The 23,125-nt window shown below is 50.7% G+C and overlaps 1 protein-coding gene across 1 annotated transcript in view; it reads left to right on the plus strand.

Annotated features, from left to right (window-relative positions):
* Window positions 1-7,733: 7,733 nt before the first annotated feature.
* Window positions 7,734-23,125, plus strand: part of LOC140724235 (uncharacterized) — a 39,843-nt gene continuing 24,451 nt past the window's right edge. The window contains exon 1 of the mRNA XM_073038715.1: window positions 7,734-7,755. Coding sequence (XP_072894816.1) covers window positions 7,734-7,755 — 22 coding nt within the window. The remainder of the gene's footprint in view (window positions 7,756-23,125) is intronic.

Here is a 23,125-nt window from a genome sequence, read left to right on the forward strand (position 1 = left end):
ATCTCCAGGGAGTTAGGGGAGTCTGCAGGCATCATCGTTCACCAATTAGAGGGATGAATTAATGGTTGCCATGGTAAATTAGTGGTTACTGAGTCACTATTATAGCTCGGGGTGTCAGAGTTCAGAGTTCAATTCCAGTGTCATCTGTAAGGAGTCTCTGTCCATCCTCCCCATGGAATGCATGGGTTTTCCCCGGGTTCTCCGGTTTCCTTCCACTGTCCAAAGACGTACTGGGTGGGTTCATTGGTCACTGTAAATTGTCCCATGATGACGATCAGCTTTTTTGGGATTGTTGAGGGTTGCAGAGGGAGTGTGGCTCAAAGGGTCAGAAGGCCCTACTCCGTGTTTTATTGCCAAATAGATTAATAAAACAGATTTAAACTTTTGTTGAATGTCGAGAAACAGGAATAATCCTGGAGAGTACACTGTGGATCGAGCTTTCTGAGCAAGTGGTGGATGCCATTTCAATTTCAATGTTTAGGTGAAGTTTGGTTGGTACATGGATGGGAGAGATGGACGGCTGTGGTCCGGGTGCAGGTTGATGGGACAAAGCAGTTTAAATGGTTCAGCATGGACTGGATGGGCCGAAGGGCCTGTTTCTGTGCTGTAGCTTTCTGTGACTCTCTGACCAGTCAGTCTCACGTCAGTGGTAGGGAAGGCAGTGGAGAGGATTCTTATGGATGGGACTTCTGAGCATTGGAAAGACCGTGGGTGAATGAGGGATGGTCACAAATGACACCCCCACAAATCAAATAACCTCTCAACCTCCACTTTACATTTATAAATGACGTGACCTCCACAGCCGTTTGTGACAGTCTCAAATGACACCCTTGTACTCGCGCACAAAGCACTACGAAAGGAACACAGGGAGGCAGAGAGAACTGAACTAGGAATGACTTTACTGATTCAAACTCACACGCTTTAATCTCCCCTCCCATGGGTCTCTGTGACCAGCGGAGCAGATGAGATATCAGACCGTCCCCGGAAGGTCTGCCCCGATCGGGCGGCGCGCCTGCCTGCGGCTCCCGATGGCGGTTCGAGTCCCGGGTGTGCGGACCGCCACACCACACACCCCCCCACCCCAACAGAAATGTCCATCGGGGGAGTGGGGCCCCCAGTCTGCGTGGTTTGCCTGGGTGGCCTGCCCCACTGGCGCGGAGCGGGTCCCCTCACTGGTTGCTCAATGTCCAAGTGCGCCGGTTTGAGTCGGTCCACTGTAAAAGTCTCTTCCCGGCCACACACCTCCACGACACACGTGGATCCATTGTGCCAGATCACCCTGAAGGGTCCCTCGTACGGCCGCTGTAGAGGTGACCAGTGCATGCCCCTGCGAATAAAAACATACTCACAGTCTTGGAGGTCTTTAGGGGTGAAGGATGGTGTGGGACCATGCCTGGAGGTCGGGACCGGTGCCAGGGTCCCTACCTTGTCCCGCAGCCTCGTGAGCACCGCTGCTGGAGTTCCATCCGAACCTCGGGCCTCTGATACGAACTCGCCTGCGACCATCAGGGGAGCACCATAGACCAATACCTCCGAGGAGGTGCGTAGGTCCTCCTGGGGGGCTGTACGGATGCCCAGTAGGACCCATGGAAGCCTGTCTGTCCAGTTGGGGCCCCTGAGATGTACCATCAGTGCTGACTTGAGATGCCGGTGGAATCGCTCTACCAAACCGTTGGACAGGGGATGGTACGCTGTGGTGTGATGCAGCCGGGTGCCCAGGAGCTGTGCCAGTGCTGTCCACAAACCAGACGTGAACTGTGCCCCTCTGTCGGAGGTGATGTCCGTTGGCGATCCAGTTTGCAATAAGCGTCCTGACGCAGGACTCAGTGGACGTGTCTGCGAGCGGTACGGCTTCCGGCCATCTGATGAACCTGTCTACCATGGTAAAGATATACCTGGCACCCCGGGAGACTGGCAGGGGGCCGACGATGTCCACGTGGATGTGTTGGAACCTCCTGTGCATCAGCTGGATCTGCTGGAGGGGAGCGTTCACGTGCCGCTGGACTTTGGCGGTCTGGCAGTGTACGCAGGTCCTGGCCCAGTGTCCGACCTGCTTGTGCAAACCGTGTCAGATAAATCTGTCTGCTACCAGCTTGATGGACACCCGGATGGACGGGTGGGCCAGGTCATGCAGCGTGTCGAACACCCGGTGTCTCCATGCTGCTGGTACCACGGGTCGGTGTTTGCTGATAGACACGTCACACAGGAGTCGATCCGCTGCCGGGTTGATGGAGACGTCCTCCAAATGGAGCCCCAAAATGGTGGTGCGGTAAACCGGGATCTTGGTGTCCGACCGTTGTGCTTCCGTCAATGCTGCGCAGTCTATTCCTGAGGACGATACGCCTACTGAGTGGAGGCAGGGGCGAGATAGTGTGTCGGCGACGACTTTGTTCTTCCCTGCGATGTGGCGGACGTCCGTGGTGAATTCTGAAATAAAGGACAGGTGCCTCTGCTGCCGAGCCGACCATGGGTCAGATACCTTGGTCAGTGCGAAGGTGAGGGGCTTGTGGTCCGTATACACGGTGAACTCCCTTCCCTCAAGGAAATGCCGGACAGCCAGGTGGAGCGCTAGCAACTCTCTGTCAAAGGCGCTGTACTTCACCTCTGGTGGCCGTAGGAGCCGGCTGAAGAAAGTGAGTGGTCGCCACTGGTCCTCGACGAGATGGTCCAGGACTCCGCCAACTGCCGTGTGGGAAGCGTCAACTGTGAGTGCCGTGGGTACATCAACTTTCGGGTGCAATAGGACGGCCACCTTTGCCAGCGTCTCCTTGGTCTGCTCGAACACCTCTGTGGACTCCACGTCGCATGCCACTGCTTTAGCCTTGCCGGCCATCAGGCTGAACAAGGGTCTCATGATGTGGGCCACCGCCGGCACGAACCGATGATAAAAGTTGACCATCTCTACAAACTCCTGCAGGCCCTTGACCGTGCTGGGCTTGGGGAACTGGCGGATGGCCTGGACCTTGTCCCGTAGGGGAACTGCGCCATGTCGGTTGACTCTGTGGCCCAAGAATTCAATCTCCGTCAGCCTGAACTGGCACTTCGCCAGATTGATTGTCAGTCAGTGGTCGCTCAGGCGTTGGCAGAGCTGGCACAAATATCCCATGTGCTCTTGGTGCAAACTGCTGGCCACCAGGATATCATCCAAGTAAATGAAAACGAAATCCAGGCCGTGTCCCACCGAGTTCATGAGCCTTTGGAAAGTTTGGGCTGCATTCTTGAGACCGAAAGGCATTCTCAGGAATTCGAACGAGCTGAACGGGGTGATGAGGGCTGTCTTGGGCACGTCGTCGGGGTGCACTGGGATCTGATGGTATCCCCTGACCAGGTGGATTTTCGAGAAGATGGTCGTTCCGTGCAGGTTCGCCGTGAAGTCCTGGATGTGGGGTACCTGGTATCTGTCGGCGGTTGTGGCGTCGTTGAGCCTTCTGTAGTCTCCGCAGGGCCCCCATCCTCGGCCAAGAGGCAGTTGGCTCGTAGGAAATCTGCCCCTAGTAGTGGCTGTGACACCGCTGCCAACATGAAAGTCCAAGTGAAACGGCTGGACCTGAAATGCAGTGAGATAGTTCGCAGGCCGTACGTCCGAATACTGGTGAGTTCGGGGCCTGGGATTGCGTTACGAGTGTCCATGTTTGGGGGGGGGAGGGAGGAGAGTATGTTGACTTCGGCCCCGGTCTCTAGCAGGATGCGCCGCCCGGACTGTCGGTCTGAGAGGTACAGGAGGCTGTCTCAGTGGCCAGCCGTCGTAGCCATTAGTGACGGCTGAGCCCCATCTTTGGTGATAGAAACACCATTGTTCGGAACTTTCGTTGTTTCCCCCCGTGGGTCTCGGCAGCTTCGGTTGTGGGGCCTGGGATTTGGGGTGCGTGATCGTGGCTAGGCCAATGGAGGCTGCTCCACGCTGCATACCCTGCCAAAGGACGTCTGCTTTAGCCGGGACACTGTGTGGGTCGCTGAAATCCTCACTCACGAGGAGGAGGCGAACGTCCTCTGGCATTTGCTCGAGGAACAACTGTTCAAATAAAAGGCACGGCTTATGGCCGTCCATGAGCGCCAGCGTATCGTTCATGAGCTCGGACGGCGTGCGGTCTCCCAGGCCGTCCATGTGTAGGAGCCGCGCGGCCCGTTCGCGGTGGGACAGTCCGAAGGTACGGATCAGGAGCGCTTTAAACTTAGTGTACCTGGTCTCTGTTGGTGGCTGGCGTAGGAAGTCGATGATCCGGCCTGCCGTCTCCTGGTCGAGCACGCTGATCACGTAGTAATACCGCGTGGAGTCGGCCGTAATGTCTCTGGTATTGAACTGGGCCTCAGCCTGCTCGAACCAAACGTGGGGTTGAGTGGCCCAGAATCTCGGGAGTTGCTCAAACTCATGGCTGGCTGCGGAGTCGCCGGTTCCAGATGCTGTCTGGAACGTCGGGGTCACCAATGCAGTCGCACGCAAAGTGCTACGAAAGGAACACACGGAGGCAGAGAGAGCTGAACTCAGAATGACTTTACTGATTCAAACTCGCGCTTAAATCCCCCTCCCATGGGTCCCTGCTACCAGCGGGGCAGACGTGACGTCAGACCGTCCCCGGAAGGTCTGCCCCAATCGGGCAGTCTGCCTGCCTGCGGCTCCCGATGGCGGTTCGAGTCCCGTGTGTGCGGACCACCACACCCTCACACATCAAAAAACCTCAACCTCCACTTCACATTTATAAATGACGTGACCTCCACAGCCGTTTGTGGCAATGAAATCCTCAGATTCACCACCTTCTGGCTAAAGAAATTCTCCCTTATCTCTGTTCTAAAGGGAGGTTCTTGTGTCCTGAGGCTGTGCCCTCTGGTCCCAGACTCCCCCACTATAGGAAACATCCTCTCCATGTCCACTCTATCCAGGCCTTTCAATATTCGATAGGTTTCAGTGAGATCCCCCAGACGTTTGACAAGGTCCCTCATGGGAGGCTCATTCAGAAGATGAAGGTGCTGCTGCGGGGAGGGTGGGGTGGAGAGGGAGAGGGCAGCAGCTCAGTGCTGACTGAGGCCGGACCGGACCGTGGGTTGTGAACCACTTATTTACAGTGGGTCCTGATTCACATTCCCCGCTGTACTGTGGGACCGGGTACATTTTACAGTGTTTATAAATCTCATTCCAGGTCCCCATCCCAATGTGGGAGAGGGGGAGGTGACCAGGACCGTCTGCTTCACTGAGCGTGAAAACACCTGTTACTGGAGACAGGAGATCAGGGTGAAAAGCTGCTCCGGTTACTTTGTGTATTGGCTGTGGCCGACACCCAGGAATAACTCTGTGTACTGTACAGGTAGGTCACCGTTCCCCAGTGACACAGCAGTGTGGTAGTTGTGGGGAAATTCTGGGACGTCCTGAGTCACCAACACACACCACGGGCTGAGTTTTCCAGTCGGCTGCCCTGCCCGTGGTCTGTGATCACCTTTCCCGTATCCCCCTTCACACCGGGGTCAGAATGAAACTGCCCAGTCTGACCTGTGACAGAAATCATAGAACACAGAACAGTACAGCACAGCACAGGCCCTTCGGCCCACAATGCTGTGTCAGCTGCCGGGAGAGAGTCTACCCATCCCCTGGAGTGAGGGAGGGTGAGGCTGTCAGGAAATGGAGGGAGCAGTGATGAGAGTGAGGGGAGGGGGGAGGGAGAGAAAGATAGGGAGAGGCCGAGGGGAGAGGGAGGCAGGGAAAGGCCCAGGTGGGAGGAGGCAGGGAGAGGCCGAGGGGAGGGGAAGACAGGAAGTGGCTGAGGGGAGGGGAAGACAGTGATAGGCAAGGGGAGGCAAGACAGAAAGGCAGAGGGGATGGGGACACAGAGAGAGGCCAGGGAGATGGGGGTCCAGGGAGAGGCCTAGGGAAGGGGCAGACAGAGATGCCGAAAGGGAGAGGACGAGTTGATAGAGAGACTCTTGGCAATGTGTAGGATCAGAGGGGGCTTGGGGTCCGAGTCCATAGGACACTCAAAGCTGCTGCCCGGGTTGACTCTGTGGTTAAGAAGGCATACGGTGCATTGGCCTTCATCAATCGTGGGATTGAGTTTAAGAACCGAGAGGTAATGTTGCAGTTATACAGGACCCTGGTCAGACCCCACTTGGAGTTTGGTGCTCATTTCTGGTCACCTCACTACAGGAAGGATGTGGAAACCATTGAAAGGGTGCAGAGGAGATTTACAAGGATGTTGCCTGAATTGGGAAGCATGCCTCATGAGAATAGGTTGAGTGAACTCGGCCTTTTCTCCTTGGAGCAGTAGAGGATGAGAGGTGACCTGAGAGAAGTGTATAAGATAATGAGAGACATTGATTGTGTGGATAGTCAGAGGCCTTTTCCCAGGGCTGGAATGGCTAACACGAGAGGGCACAGTTTAAAGATGCTTGGAAGTAGGTACAGTGGAGATAACAGGGGTAAGTTTTTTTACTCAAAGAGTGGTGAGTGTGTGGAATGGGCTGACGGTGACGGTGGTGGAGGCGGATTCAATAGAGTATCTAAAGAGATACCCAGACAGGAACATGGAACTGAGGAAAATAGAGGGCTATGGGTAATCCGAGGTAATCTCTAAGGTAAGGACACGTTCAGCCCAGCTTTATGGTCCGAAGGGCCTGTATTGTGCTGTAGGTTTTCTGTATTTCTAGAGCTGAGTAGGTTAAAATATTGACACAACAGTGTGGGCTGAAGGACCTGTACTGTGCTGTAGATTTCAATGTCCCATCTGTCAGAGTGTGCCAGTGAAAGAGTGGGAAGGCTTTGTCTAAACAGCCAGAGGCACAGAGAAGAAGAGGGAAGCCCTTTTTTTCAGTACAGAGTATTTAGGAAGGAACGATCCTCCTGTCAGATGTGGGAATTCAGGTTACCTGACTGTTTCCCTGATGACTACATCTGTGGGAAGTGCACCCAACTTCAGCACCTGACTGACCAGGTGACGGAGCTGGAGTTGGATGTAATTAGGATCATCCGGGACACTGAAGATATTACAGATGAGATATTTGAAGAGGTGGTCATACCCGGACAGCAGATGGGTGACCATCAGGAGAGATGAGGGGATTAGGAAGTCAGTGCAGGGTTCCCCTGTGACCATTCCCACTTCCAGCAATCCCCCTATCTATCCCCTCACCTCATCACAAGACATTTTACAATCCCCAATTAAACTGCCAACTGGTACTCCTTTGGAATGTGGGAGGAAACCGGATCACCCGGAGGAAACCCACGTGGTCACGGGGAGAACGTATAAACTCCTCACAGGCAGTAGTGGGAATTGAACCCGGGTTGCTGGTAGTGTAAAGAGTTGTGTTAACCACTATGCTACCTTGCTGTCCCCTGGGTATTAGCCACTTCCTGGGGAAAAAGTCTCTGGTTGTTCATCCGATCTATGACTCTTACCATCTTGTCCACCTCTATTAAGTCACCTCTCATCCTCCTTCAGTCCAAAGAGAAAAGCCCGAGCTCACTCAGTCGAGTTTCATAAGATGTCAATCCAGGCAGCATCCTGATAAATCTCCTCTGCACACTCTCTGAAACTTCCACATCCTTCCTTCACTGATGTGACCAGAACCACCAAACCCTGATCTGCCCTGGCACACAAGGGGAGCACGGGAAGATTGTAAAGGTGGAGGGTGGAAGGGAATGGAGAAGAGTGAAGGGGAATGGAGGGATAGGAAGAGAAAGACTGGGGTGGAGGGAAGTGGGAAAGGGGAGAGAAGGTGACAACAGGATGGGCAGCAGAGGGAGACCGGAAATGGGGGTGGAAGAAAGATCTGGTATGTGGGATGAAGAGAGGGGACTGGAAGGAACCATATTTGGGGAGTGGGGCATTTTCTGCAAGTTTCTGGCTGAGCCATACACTACCGTGCCTTGGAAATACATTGCTGCTCCTTCAGTGTCACTGGGTCAAAACCCTGGAACTCCGGATCATCATTGTGGGTGTCCCCACACATCAAGGATTGCAACAGGCCAAGGACAGGCCACCACCACCACCTTCTCAAGGGAACCTCTGGAGGGGCAGTTATACACTGGCTCAGCCTCTGAAACTCACGTCCCTTCAATGAATAAAATAAGTTATTGTTGCCCAGGGGTTGCTGAGGGTGGAAGTGCAGATGGGGGTTGTGATTGGCAGAGAAAGAGGATGGGAACGTGAGCTGTACATTAACACTGAACATCGTTCTGTCCCTCAGTCACAGACTCTGCACTCGGTGATCCGTGTGTAACCCACACCGTCCTGGATCAGCCCTGGAGGAGCACGAATTGTTCCAACACTGAGTGTACCGGTGGACAATGGATGGGTGATGGAAATCTTGAAGTGGGATGGTACAGATTTAACAGGTAAAGTGAGGAGATAATCACTGAGAAACTGGACACAGAAGGGGAATGTAAACAGGGGAACAAGGGGTGTGTGAATGGGAAATGCAGGGAGACTGGGATCATCAGTGACTACACTGAGATGGGGAGTAAATACAGGGAGAGGGGAGATCCCACATTCTCAGGGTAGAGACAAGGGGGAGGTACAACAGAGAGGGAATTCCCAGGATTGTGATGTTATTGACCAGAGACAGGGTACGGACAAGGTGAGTGTAATTTCCCATGTCTCTCTGAGTGAATAAACTCCCTCAGATCAGGGACTGACTCTCTGATTGTTGTTTCAGTTCCGGAGGATGGAAGATTCCCGAGACGGTCGTTCCACGATATTGCTGCTCTGGGGAGAATCCAGGCTGGTTAACCGGTACGGTCAGGCTCAGTTATTTTTGGGGAGGGTCAAACTGACAACCTGGATCTCTTCAAAGGGCCCTAGCATGGACACAGAACCCCATCTCCCTGAGAGGTCTCCCCACAGTCACTCAGACCACTCTACGGTCCTGTATCGTCATGGAGTCCGGTGGAGGAGTGTTAACTTCCTGGAGTTGGGTTACAGAACTGATCTGCCCAATGACCCCATTCTGGATACGACTCGGAGGAGTTTCAATGACACCAGACTCATTTCAATGGTGGGGCAATCTCCAGGGAGTTGGGGGAGTCTGCAGACATCATAGTTCACCAATTAGTGGGATAAATTAATGGTTGCCATGGTAATGTAGCGGTTAGCGAGTCACTATTACAGCTCGGGGTGTCAGAGTTCAGAGTTCAATTCCAGTGTCATCGGTAAGGAGTCTCTGTCCGTCCTCCCCTTGGAATGCATGGGTTTTCCCCGGGTTCTTCCCATAGAAATTGTCCCCTGATGAGGATCGGGTTAATTGGGGTTGTTGCGGGTTGTCAGAGTGTCATGGGTCAAAGGGTCAGAAAGGCCGACTCCACCCTTTATCTTTAAATCAATCAGTAATTTAATTTCCTTAGCATTCCATTCAATTGTGGAGAAAAAGTCTGGAAATATGAATAATCCTGGAATATACAGACCAGTCAGTCTCAGGTCATTGGTGGGGAAGCTGATGGAGAGGATTTATGATCATTTGGAAGATTGAGGGTGAATTGGGACAGTGAACCTTTCTTTGAGCGGGGCAAATTGTGACTTACTAACTTGCCTGAGTTTTTTGATGGGTTGACAGATGATTGATGAAGGTAGAGCTGTGGATGTTGTCCTCAAGGACTTTAGAGCACAAGTTTATCAGACAGAGGAACAGTATTCGTCTATTTGGCCTTTGAGTCTGCAACACCATTCCATCATGGCTGATTTATTTTCCCTCTTCATCCCATTCTCAAGACCGCCCCATGTAACAGACAGACAGACATACTTTATTGATCCGGAGGGAAATTGGGTTTTGTTACAGCCGCACCAACCAAGAATAGTGAAGAAATATAGCAATATAAAACCATAAATAATTAAATAATAAGTTAATCATGCCAAGTGGAAATAAGTCCAGGACCAGCCTATTGGCTCAGGGTGTCTGACACTCCAAGGGAGGAGTTGTAAAGTTTGATGGCCACAGGCAGGATTGACTTCCTATGACGCTCAGTGTTACATCTCGGTGGAATGAGTCACTGGCTGAGTGTACTCCTGTGCCTAACCAGTACATTATGGAGTGGATGGGAGTCATTGTCCAAGATGGCATGCAACTTGGACAGCATCCTCTTTTCAGACACCACCGTCAGAGAGTCCAGTTCCACCCCCACAACATCACTGGCCTTACGAATGAGTTTGTTGATTCTGTTGGTGTCTGCTGCCCCAACACACAACAACAAACATGTTAGCACTGGCCACCACAGCCTCGTAGAACATCCTCAGCATCAACCGGCAGATGTTAAAAGGACCTCAGTCTCCTCAGGAGATAGAAACAGCTCTGACCCTTCTTGTAGACAGCCTCAGTGTTCTTTGACCAGTCCATTTTATTGTCAATTCATATCCCCAGGTATTTGTAATCCTCCACCATGTCCACACTGACCCCTTGAATGGAAACAGGGGTCACCGCTGCCTTAGCCCTCCTCAGGTCCACCACCAGCTCCATAGACTTTTTCACATTAAGCTGCAGATGATTCTGCTCACACCATGTGACAAAGTTTCCCACCATAGCCCTGTACTCAGCTTCATCTCCCTAGCTGATGCATCCAACTATGGCAAAGTCATCAGAAAACTTCTGAAGATGGCAAGACTCTGTGTTGTAGCTGAAGTCCGAGGTGTAGATGGTGAAGAGAAAGGGAGACAGGACAGTCCCCTGTGGAGCCCCAGTGCTGCTGACCACTCTGTCTGACACGCAGTGTTGCAAGCGCACGTACTGTGGTCTGCCAGTCAGGTAATCAATAATCCATGACACCAGGGAAGCATCCACCTGCATCACTGTCAGCTTCTCACCCAGCAGAGCAGGGCGGATGGCCTTGAACGCACTGGAGAAGTCACAAAACATGACCCTCATAGTGCTTGATGGCTTGTCCAGGTGGGTGTAGACACAGTTCAGCAGGTAGACGATGGTATCCTCAACTCCTAGGCTGATAGGCGAACTAGAGAGGGTCTAAGTGTGGCCTAACCATAGGCTGGAGCTGCTCTAGAACAAGTCTCTCCAGGGTCTTCATGATGTGGGAGGTCAATACCACCAGTCTGTAGTCATTGGAGCCACTGGGGCGCGGCGTCTTCGGTACAGGAATGAGGCAGGACGTCTTCCACAGCACAGGATCCCTCTGGAGACTCAGGCTCAGGTTGAAGACATGGTGAAGTACACATAGCTGGGGGGCACAGGCTTTGAGCACCCTGGAGCTGACACCATCCGGGCCTGCAGCCTTGCTTGGGTGGAGATGTTTCAGCTGTCTTCTCACCTGTTCAGCTGTGAAGCCCACTGTGGTGGTTCTGGGTAACATTTGACTCTCTCATGATTCTAGAACCTGTCAACCTAATTTTTAAATATACCCAATGAAGTGGCTTCCACAGCCGTCTGTGGCAATGAATTTCGCAGAGTCACTGCCCTCTGGCTAAAGAAATTCAATAGACAATAGCAGAAGTAGACCATTCGGCCCTTCGAGCCTGCACCGCCATTTTGAGATCATGGCTGATCAACGACTATCAATACCCGGTTCCTGCCTTGTCCCCATACCCCTTGATTCCCCTATCCATAAGATACCTATCTAGCTCCTTCTTGAAAGCATCCAGAGAATTGGCCTCCACTACCTTCCGAGGCAGTGCATTCCAGACCCCCACAACTCTCTGGGAGAAGAAGTTTTTCCTTAACTCTGTCCTAAATGACCTACCCCTTATTCTCAAACCATGCCCTCTGGTACTGGACTCTCCCAGCATCTGGAACATATTTCCTGCCTCTATCTTGTCCAATCCGTTAATAATCTTATATGTTGCAATCAGATCCCCTCTCAATCTCCTTAATTCCAGCGTGTACAAGCCCAGTCTCTCTAACCTCTCTGCGTAAGACAGTCCAGACATCATAGGAATTAACCTCGTGAATCTACGCTGCACTTCCTCTACAGCCAGGATGTCCTTCCTTAACCCTGGAGACCAAAACTGTACACAGTACTCCAGGTGTGGTCTCACCAGGGCCCTGTACAAATGCAAGAGGATTTCCTTGCTCTTGTACTCAATTCCCTTTGTAATAAAGGCCAACATTCCATTAGCCTTCTTCACTGCCTGCTGCACTTGCTCATTCACCTTCAGTGACTGATGAACAAGGACTCCTAGATCTCTTTGTATTTCTCCCTTACCTAACTCTACACTGTTCAGGTAATAATCTGCCTTCCTGTTCTTACTCCCAAAGTGGATAACCTCACACTTATTCACATTAAACGTCATCTGCCAAGTATCTGCCCACTCACCCAGCCTATCCAAGTCACCCAGAATTCTCCTAACATCCTCATCACATGTCACCCTGCCACCCATCTTAGTATCATCAGCAAATTTGCTGATGTTATTTTCAGTGCCTTCATCCAAATCATAGACGTAAATTGTAAACAGCTGTGGTCCCAATACCGAGCCCTGTGGCACCCCACTAGTCACCACCTGCCATTCCGAGAAACATCCATTCACTGCTACCCTTTGCTTTCTATCTGCCAACCAGTTTTCTATCCATGTCATTGTCTTCCCCCCGATGCCCTGAGCTTTAATTTTACCCACCAATCTCCTATGTGGGACCTTATCAAATGCCTTCTGAAAATCGAGGTACACTACATCCACTGGATCTCCCCCATCTAACTTCCTGGTTACATCCTCGAAAAACTCCAACAGATTAGTCAAGCATGATTTACCCTTGGTAAATCCATGCTGGCTCGGCCCAATCCTATCACTGCTATCTAGATATGCCACTAATTCATCCTTAATAATGGACTCTAGCATCTTCCCCACCACCGATGTCAGGCTGACAGGTCTATAGTTCTCTGTTTTCTCCCTCCCTCCTTTCTTAAAAAGTGGGATAACATTAGCCATTCTCCAATCCTCAGGAACTGATCCTGAATCTAAGGAACATTGGAAAATGATTACCAATGCATCCGCAATTTCCAGGGCCACCTCCTTTAGTACCCTAGGATGCAGACCATCTGGACCTGGGGATTTGTCAGCCTTCAGTCCCATCAGTCTTCTCATCACCATTTCCTTCCTAATGTCAATCTGTTTCATTTCCTCTGTTACCCTATGTCCTTGGCCCATCCATACATCTGGGAGATTGCTTGTGTCTTCCTTAGTGAAAACAGATCTAAAGTACTCATTAAATTCTTCTGCCATTTCTCTTTCCCATAACAATTTCACCCAATTCATTCTTCAAGGGCCCAACATTGTTCTTAACTATCTTCTTTCTCTTCACATACCTAAAAAAGCTTTTGCTATCTTCCTTTATATTCCTGGCTAGCTTGCATTCGTACCTCATTTTTTCTCCCCATATTGTCTTTTTAGTTAAGTTCTGTTGTTCCTTAAAAACTTCCCAATCACCTGTTCTCCCACACACCTTAGCTCTGTCATATTTCCTTTTTTTTAATGCTATGCAGTCTCTGACTTCCTTTCTCAACCACTGTGGCCCCTTTCCCCCCCTTTGAATCCTTCCTTCTGTGGGGGATGAACTGATTTTGCACCTTGTGCATTATTCCCAAGAATACCTGCCATTGCTGTTCCACTGTCTTTTCTGCTAGGCTATCCATCCAGTCAACTTTGGCCAGCTCCTCCCTCATGGCTCCATAGTTTCCCCTGTTCAACTGCAACACTGACACCTCCGAGCTGCCCTTATCCTTCTCAAATTGCAGATAAAAACTTATCATATTATGATCACTACCTCCTAATGGCTCATTTACTGCAAGATCGCTTATCAAATCCTGTTCATTACATAACACTAAATCCAGAATAGTCTTGTCCCTGGTAGGCTCTCGTACAAGCTGTTCCAAGAATGCATCCCGTACGCACTCTACAAACTCTCTATCCTGTGGTCCAGCACCAACCTGATTCTCCCAGTTCACCTGCATGTTGAAATTCCTCCTCATCTCTGATCTAGAGGGAGGTTCTTGTGTTCTGAGGCTGTGCCCTCTGGTCCCAGACTCCCCCACTATAGGAAACATCCTCTCCATGTCCACTCTATCCAGGCCTTTCAATATTCGATAGGTTTCAGTGAGATCCCCCAGACGTTTGACAAGGTCCCTCATGGGAGGCTCATTCAGAAGATGAAGGTGCTGCTGCGGGGAGGGTGGGGTGGAGAGGGAGAGGGCAGCAGCTCAGTGCTGACTGAGGCCGGACCGGACCGTGGGTTGTGAACCACTGATTTACAGTGGGTCCTGATTCACATACCCCGCTGTACTGTGGGACCGGGTACATTTTACAGTGTTTATAAATCTCATTCCAGGTCCCCATCCCAACGTGGGAGAGGGGGAGGTGACCAGGACCGTCTGCTTTACTGTGGATAACAACACCTGTCACTGGAGCCTGGAGATCAGGGTGAAGAACTGCTCCGGTTACTTTGTGTATTGGCTGGGGCTGACACCCTGGAGTAACACTGTGTACTGTACAGGTAGGTCACCGTTCCCCAGTGACACAGCAGTGTGGTAGTTGTGGGGAAATTCTGGGACGTCCTGAGTCACCAACACACACCACGGGCTGAGTTTTCCAGTCGGCTGCCCTGCCTGTGGTCTGTGATCACCTTTCCCGTATCCCCCTTCACACCGGGGTCAGAATGAAACTGCCCAGTCTGACCTGTGACAGAGATCATAGAACACAGAACAGTACAGCTCAGCACAGGCCCTTCGGCCCACAATGCTGTGTCAGCTGCCGGGAGAGAGTCTACCCATCCCCTGGAGTGAGGGAGGGTGAGACTGACAGGAAATGGAGGGAGCAGTGGTGAGAGTGAAGGGAGCGGAGTGAGTGATGTACCAAGCGGAGAGGGAGATGGAGGGAGACTGAGGGGAGGGGGAGGCAGGGAGAAGCCGAGGGAAAAGGGAGACAGGAAGTGGCTGAGGGGATGGGGAGACAGGATAGAGGCCGGGTGGAGGGGGGTGAGAGGAGAGGCTGACAGGTGGGGAGTTAGTTGCTAAGTGGAGGGGGATTTAGGGGAGAGGCTGAGGGAATGGGCGCCGAGTGGAGGGGGAGGTAGGGGAGAGGCCGAGGAGATGGGAGTCCAGGGAGAGGCCGAGGGGAGGGTGAGATGGTGATACGCTGAGGGCAGGGGGAGACAGAGACGTTGAAAGGGAAGGGCCGAGGGTCGAGGGAGACTGTTGGCAATTTGGAGGATCTGAGGCATCTTGGGGTCCGAGTCCTAGGACACTCAAAGCTGCTACGTGGTTGAATCTGTGGTTAAGAAAGCATACAGAGCATTGGCCTTTATCAGTCCTGTTACTCAGTTTAAGAACCGAGAGGTAATGTTGCAGCTATACAGGACCCTGGTCAGACCCCACTCGGAGTACTGTGCTCAGTTCTGGTCTCCTCACTACAGGAAGGATGTGGAAGTCATAGAAAGGGTGCAGAGGAGATTTACAAGGATGTTGCCTGGATTGGGGAGCATGTCTTATGAGAATAGGTTGAGTGAACTCGGCCTTTTCTCCTTGGAGTGACAGAGGATGAGAGGTGACCTGATAGAGGTGTGTAAGGTGATGAGAGGCATTGATCGTGTGGATAGCACCTGACTGACCGGGTCACGGAGCTGCAGTTGGATGTAATTAGGGTCATCTGGGAAACTGAAGATATTATAGATGAGATATTTGAAGAGGTGGTCATACCCGGACAGCAGATGGGTGACCATCAGGAGAGATGAGGGGATTAGTAAGTCAGTGCGGGTTTCCCCTGTGGCCATTCCCACTTCCAGCAATCCCCCTATCTATCCCCTCACCTCATCACAAGACATTTTACAATGCCCAATTAAACTGCCAACTGGTACTCCTTTGGAATGTGGGAGGAAACCGGATCACCCGGAGGAAACCCACGTGGTCACGGGGGAGAACGTATAAACTCCTCACAGGCAGTGGTGGGAATTGAACCCGGGTCGCTGGTAGTGTAAAGAGTTGTGTTAACCACTCTGCTACCTTGCTGTCCCCTGGGTATTAGCCACTTCCTGGGGAAAAAGTCTCTGGTTGTTCACCCGATCTATACCTTTTACCAGCTTGTCCACCTCTATTAAGTCACCTCTCATCCTCCTTCACTCCAAAGAGAAAAGCCCGAGCTCACTCAGTGGAGTTTCATAAGATATCAATCCAGGCAGCATCCTGATAAATCTCCTCTGCACACTCTCTGAAACTTCCACATCCTTCCTTCACTGATGTGACCAGAACCACCAAACCCTGATCTGCCCTGGCACACAAGGGGAGCACGCGAAGATTGTAAAGGTGGAGGGTGGAAGGGAATGGAGAAGAGTGAAGGGGAATGGAGGGATAGGAAGAGAAAGACTGGGTTGGAGGGAAGTGGGAAAGGGGAGACAAGGTGACAACAGGATGGGCAGCAGAGGGAGACGGGAAATGGGGGTGGAAGAAAGATCTGGTGTGTGGGATGAAGAGAGGGGACTGGAAGGAGCCATAGTTGGGGAGTGGGACATTTTCTGCAAGTTTCTGTCTAAGCCACACACTACCGTGCCTTGGAAATACATTGCTGCTCCTTCAGTGTCACTGGGTCAAATCCCTGGAACTCCGGAACATCATTGTGGGTGTCCCCACACATCAAGGATTGCAACAGGCCTAGGACAGGCCACCACCACCACCTTCTCAAGGGAACCTCTGGAGGGGCAGTTATACACTGGCTCAGACTCTGAAACTCACGTCCCTTCGAGGAATAAAAATAATTATTGTTGCCCAGGGGTTGCTGAGGGTGAAAGTGCAGATGGGGGTTGTGGTTGGCAGAGAAAGAGGATGGGGAACGTGAGCTGTACATTAACACTGAACATCGTTCTGTCCCTCAGTCACAGACTCCGCACTGGGTGATCCGTGTGTAACCCACACCGTCCTGGATCAGCCCTGGAGGAGCACGAATTGTTCCAACACTGAGTGTACCGGTGGACAATGGAAGGGTGATGGAAATCTTGCTGTGGGATGGTACAGATTTAACAGGTAAAGTGAGGAGATAATCTCTGAGAAACTGGACACAGAAGGGGAATGTAAACAGGGGAACAAGGGGTGTGTGAATGGGAAATGCAGGGAGACCGGGATCATCAGTGACTACACTGAGATGGGGAGTAAATACAGGGAGAGGGGAGATCACACATTCTCGGGGTAGAGACAAGGGGGAGGTAAACAGAGAGGGAATTCCCAGGATTGGGGGGTTATTGACCAGAGACAGGGTACGGACAGTGTGAGTGTAATTTCCCATGTCTCTCTGAGTGAATAAACTCCCTCAGATCAGTGACTGACTCTCTGATTGTTGTTTCAGTTCTGGAGGATGGAAGATTCCCGAGACAGTCGTTCCACAGGGTCGCTGCTCTGGGAAGAACCCAGGCTGGTTAAACGGTAGGGTCAGAGTTTACATCAGTGTGGCTCGGTTATTTTTGGGGAGTGTCACAATAACAACCTGGATCTCTTCAGAGGATCCCAGCAAAGACACAGAACCCCATCTCACTGGAGTTGGGTTACAGAACTGCTCTGCCAATGACCCCATTCTGGATATAACCCGGAGGAGTTTCAACGGCCCCAGACTCATTTCAGTGGTAGGGCAATCTGCAGGGTCTTGGGGGAGTCTGCAAATATCATCGATCACCAATTAGTGGGATAAATTAATGGTTGCCATGGTAACGTAGCAGTCAGCGCGGCGCTGTTACAGCTCGGGGTGTCGGAGTTCAGAGTTCAATTCCACTGTCATCTGTAAGGAGTCTCTGTCCGTCCTCCCCATGGAATGCATGGGTTTTCCCCGGGTTCTCCCCACAGAGATTATCCCCTGATGAGGATCGGGTTAATTGGGGTTGTCGGGGGTTGGGGTGTCATGGGTCAAAGGGTCAGAAAGGCCGACTCCACCCTTTATCTCTAAATAAATCCGCAATTTAATTTACTTAACATTCTGTTCAATTGTGGAGAAAATGTCTGGAAATATGAATAATCCTGGAATATACAGACCAGTCAGTCTCAGGTCATTGGTGGGGAAGCTAGTGGAGAGGATTTATGATCATTTGGAAGATTGAGGGTGAATTGGGACAGTGAACCTTTCTTTGTGTGGGGCAAATTGTGACTTAGTAACTTGCCTGAGTTTTTTGATGTGTTGACAGATGATTGATGAAGGTAGAGCTGTGGATGTTGTCCTCAAGGACTTTAGAGCACAAGTTTATCAGACAGAGGAACAGTATTCGTCTATTTGGCCTTTGAGTCTGCAACACCATTCCATCATGGCTGATTTATTTTCCCTCTTCATCCCATTCTCAAGACCACCCCATGTAACAGACAGACAGACATACTTTATTGATCCGGAGGGAAATTGGGTTTTGTTACAGCCGCACCAACCAAGAATAGTGCAGAAATATAGCAATATAAAACCATAAATAATTAAATAATAAGTTAATCATGCCAAGTGGAAATAAGTCCAGGACCAGCCTATTGGCTCAGGGTGTCTGACACTCCAAGGGAGGAGTTGTAAAGTTTGATGGCCACAGGCAGGATTGACTTCCTATGACGCTGTGTTACATCTCGGTGGAATGAGTCTCTGGCTGAATGTACTCCTGTGCCTAACCAGTACATTATGGAGTGGATTGGAGTCATTGTCCAAGATGGCATGCAACTTGGACAGCATCCTCTTTTCAGACACCACCGTCAGAGAGTCCAGTTCCACCCCCACAACATCACTGGCCTTACGAATGAGTTTGTTGATTCTGTTGGTGTCTGCTGCCCCAACACACAACAGCAAACATGTTAGCACTGGCCACCACAGCCTCGTAGAACATCCTCAGCATCAACCGGCAGATGCTAAAGGACCTCAGTCTCCTCAGGAAGTAGAGACGGCTCTGCCCCTTCTTGTAGACAGCCTCAGTGTTCTTTGACCAGTCCATTTTATTGTCAATTCATATCCCCAGGTATTTGTAATCCTCCACCATGTCCACACTGACCCCTTGAATGGAAACAGGGGTCACCGCTGCCTTAGCCCTCCTCAGGTCCACCACCAGCTCCATAGACTTTTTCACATTAAGCTGCAGATGATTCTGCTCACACCATGTGACAAAGTTTCCCACCATAGCCCTGTACTCAGCTTCATCTCCCTAGCTGATGCATCCAACTATGGCAAAGTCATCAGAAAACTTCTGAAGATGGCAAGACTCTGTGTTGTAGCTGAAGTCCGAGGTGTAGATGGTGAAGAGAAAGGGAGACAGGACAGTCCCCTGTGGAGCCCCAGTGCTGCTGACCACTCTGTCTGACACGCAGTGTTGCAAGCGCACGTACTGTGGTCTGCCAGTCAGGTAATCAATAATCCATGACACCAGGGAAGCATCCACCTGCATCACTGTCAGCTTCTCACCCAGCAGAGCAGGGCGGATGGCCTTGAACGCACTGGAGAAGTCACAAAACATGACCCTCATAGTGCTTGATGGCTTGTCCAGGTGGGTGTAGACACAGTTCAGCAGGTAGACGATGGTATCCTCAACTCCTAGGCTGATAGGCGAACTAGAGAGGGTCTAAGTGTGGCCTAACCATAGGCTGGAGCTGCTCTAGAACAAGTCTCTCCAGGGTCTTCATGATGTGGGAGGTCAATACCACCAGTCTGTAGTCATTGGAGCCACTGGGGCGCGGCGTCTTCGGTACAGGAATGAGGCAGGACGTCTTCCACAGCACAGGATCCCTCTGGAGACTCAGGCTCAGGTTGAAGACATGGTGAAGTACACATAGCTGGGGGGCACAGGCTTTGAGCACCCTGGAGCTGACACCATCCGGGCCTGCAGCCTTGCTTGGGTGGAGATGTTTCAGCTGTCTTCTCACCTGTTCAGCTGTGAAGCCCACTGTGGTGGTTCTGGGTAACATTTGACTCTCTCATGATTCTAGAACCTGTCAACCTAATTTTTAAATATACCCAATGAAGTGGCTTCCACAGCCGTCTGTGGCAATGAATTTCGCAGAGTCACTGCCCTCTGGCTAAAGAAATTCAATAGACAATAGGTGCAGAAGTAAACCATTCGGCCCTTCGAGCCTGCACCGCCATTTTGAGATCATGGCTGATCAACGACTATCAATACCCGGTTCCTGCCTTGTCCCCATACCCCTTGATTCCCCTATCCATAAGATACCTATCTAGCTCCTTCTTGAAAGCATCCAGAGAATTGGCCTCCACTACCTTCCGAGGCAGTGCATTCCAGACCCCCACAACTCTCTGGGAGAAGAAGTTTTTCCTTAACTCTGTCCTAAATGACCTACCCCTTATTCTCAAACCATGCCCTCTGGTACTGGAATCTCCCAGCATCTGGAACATATTTCCTGCCTCTATCTTGTCCAATCCGTTAATAATCTTATATGTTGCAATCAGATCCCCTCTCAATCTCCTTAATTCCAGCGTGTACAAGCCCAGTCTCTCTAACCTCTCTGCGTAAGACAGTCCAGACATCATAGGAATTAACCTCGTGAATCTACGCTGCACTTCCTCTACAGCCAGGATGTCCTTCCTTAACCCTGGAGACCAAAACTGTACACAGTACTCCAGGTGTGGTCTCACCAGGGCCCTGTACAAATGCAAGAGGATTTCCTTGCTCTTGTACTCAATTCCCTTTGTAATAAAGGCCAACATTCCATTAGCCTTCTTCACTGCCTGCTGCACTTGCTCATTCACCTTCAGTGACTGATGAACAAGGACTCCTAGATCTCTTTGTATTTCTCCCTTACCTAACTCTACACTGTTCAGGTAATAATCTGCCTTCCTGTTCTTACTCCCAAAGTGGATAACCTCACACTTATTCACATTAAACGTCATCTGCCAAGTATCTGCCCACTCACCCAGCCTATCCAAGTCACCCAGAATTCTCCTAACATCCTCATCACATGTCACCCTGCCACCCATCTTAGTATCATCAGCAAATTTGCTGATGTTATTTTCAGTGCCTTCATCCAAATCATAGACGTAAATTGTAAACAGCTGTGGTCCCAATACCGAGCCCTGTGGCACCCCACTAGTCACCACCTGCCATTCCGAGAAACATCCATTCACTGCTACCCTTTGCTTTCTATCTGCCAACCAGTTTTCTATCCATGTCATTGTCTTCCCCCCGATGCCCTGAGCTTTAATTTTACCCACCAATCTCCTATGTGGGACCTTATCAAATGCCTTCTGAAAATCGAGGTACACTACATCCACTGGATCTCCCCCATCTAACTTCCTGGTTACATCCTCGAAAAACTCCAACAGATTAGTCAAGCATGATTTACCCTTGGTAAATCCATGCTGGCTCGGCCCAATCCTATCACTGCTATCTAGATATGCCACTAATTCATCCTTAATAATGGACTCTAGCATCTTCCCCACCACCGATGTCAGGCTGACAGGTCTATAGTTCTCTGTTTTCTCCCTCCCTCCTTTCTTAAAAAGTGGGATAACATTAGCCATTCTCCAATCCTCAGGAACTGATCCTGAATCTAAGGAACATTGGAAAATGATTACCAATGCATCCGCAATTTCCAGGGCCACCTCCTTTAGTACCCTAGGATGCAGACCATCTGGACCTGGGGATTTGTCAGCCTTCAGTCCCATCAGTCTTCTCATCACCATTTCCTTCCTAATGTCAATCTGTTTCATTTCCTCTGTTACCCTATGTCCTTGGCCCATCCATACATCTGGGAGATTGCTTGTGTCTTCCTTAGTGAAAACAGATCTAAAGTACTCATTAAATTCTTCTGCCATTTCTCTTTCCCATAACAATTTCACCCAATTCATTCTTCAAGGGCCCAACATTGTTCTTAACTATCTTCTTTCTCTTCACATACCTAAAAAAGCTTTTGCTATCTTCCTTTATATTCCTGGCTAGCTTGCATTCGTACCTCATTTTTTCTCCCCATATTGTCTTTTTAGTTAAGTTCTGTTGTTCCTTAAAAACTTCCCAATCACCTGTTCTCCCACACACCTTAGCTCTGTCATATTTCCTTTTTTTTAATGCTATGCAGTCTCTGACTTCCTTTCTCAACCACTGTGGCCCCTTTCCCCCCCTTTGAATCCTTCCTTCTGTGGGGGATGAACTGATTTTGCACCTTGTGCATTATTCCCAAGAATACCTGCCATTGCTGTTCCACTGTCTTTTCTGCTAGGCTATCCGTCCAGTCAACTTTGGCCAGCTCCTCCCTCATGGCTCCATAGTTTCCCCTGTTCAACTGCAACACTGACACCTCCGAGCTGCCCTTATCCTTCTCAAATTGCAGATAAAAACTTATCATATTATGATCACTACCTCCTAATGGCTCATTTACTGCAAGATCGCTTATCAAATCCTGTTCATTACATAACACTAAATCCAGAATAGTCTTGTCCCTGGTAGGCTCTCGTACAAGCTGTTCCAAGAATGCATCCCGTACGCACTCTACAAACTCTCTATCCTGTGGTCCAGCACCAACCTGATTCTCCCAGTTCACCTGCATGTTGAAATTCCTCCTCATCTCTGATCTAGAGGGAGGTTCTTGTGTTCTGAGGCTGTGCCCTCTGGTCCCAGACTCCCCCACTATAGGAAACATCCTCTCCATGTCCACTCTATCCAGGCCTTTCAATATTCGATAGGTTTCAGTGAGATCCCCCAGACGTTTGACAAGGTCCCTCATGGGAGGCTCATTCAGAAGATGAAGGTGCTGCTGCGGGGAGGGTGGGGTGGAGAGGGAGAGGGCAGCAGCTCAGTGCTGACTGAGGCCGGACCGGACCGTGGGTTGTGAACCACTGATTTACAGTGGGTCCTGATTCACATACCCCGCTGTACTGTGGGACCGGGTACATTTTACAGTGTTTATAAATCTCATTCCAGGTCCCCATCCCAACGTGGGAGAGGGGGAGGTGACCAGGACCGTCTGCTTTACTGTGGATAACAACACCTGTCACTGGAGCCTGGAGATCAGGGTGAAGAACTGCTCCGGTTACTTTGTGTATTGGCTGGGGCTGACACCCTGGAGTAACACTGTGTACTGTACAGGTAGGTCACCGTTCCCCAGTGACACAGCAGTGTGGTAGTTGTGGGGAAATTCTGGGACGTCCTGAGTCACCAACACACACCACGGGCTGAGTTTTCCAGTCGACTGCCCTGCCTGTGGTCTGTAATCACCTTTCCCGTTTCCCCCTTCACACCGGGGTCAGAATGAAACTGCCCAGTCTGACCTGTGACAGAG

Source organism: Hemitrygon akajei, unplaced genomic scaffold (assembly GCF_048418815.1).
Source record: "Hemitrygon akajei unplaced genomic scaffold, sHemAka1.3 Scf000176, whole genome shotgun sequence".
Classification (NCBI taxonomy): Eukaryota; Metazoa; Chordata; class Chondrichthyes; order Myliobatiformes; family Dasyatidae; genus Hemitrygon; species Hemitrygon akajei.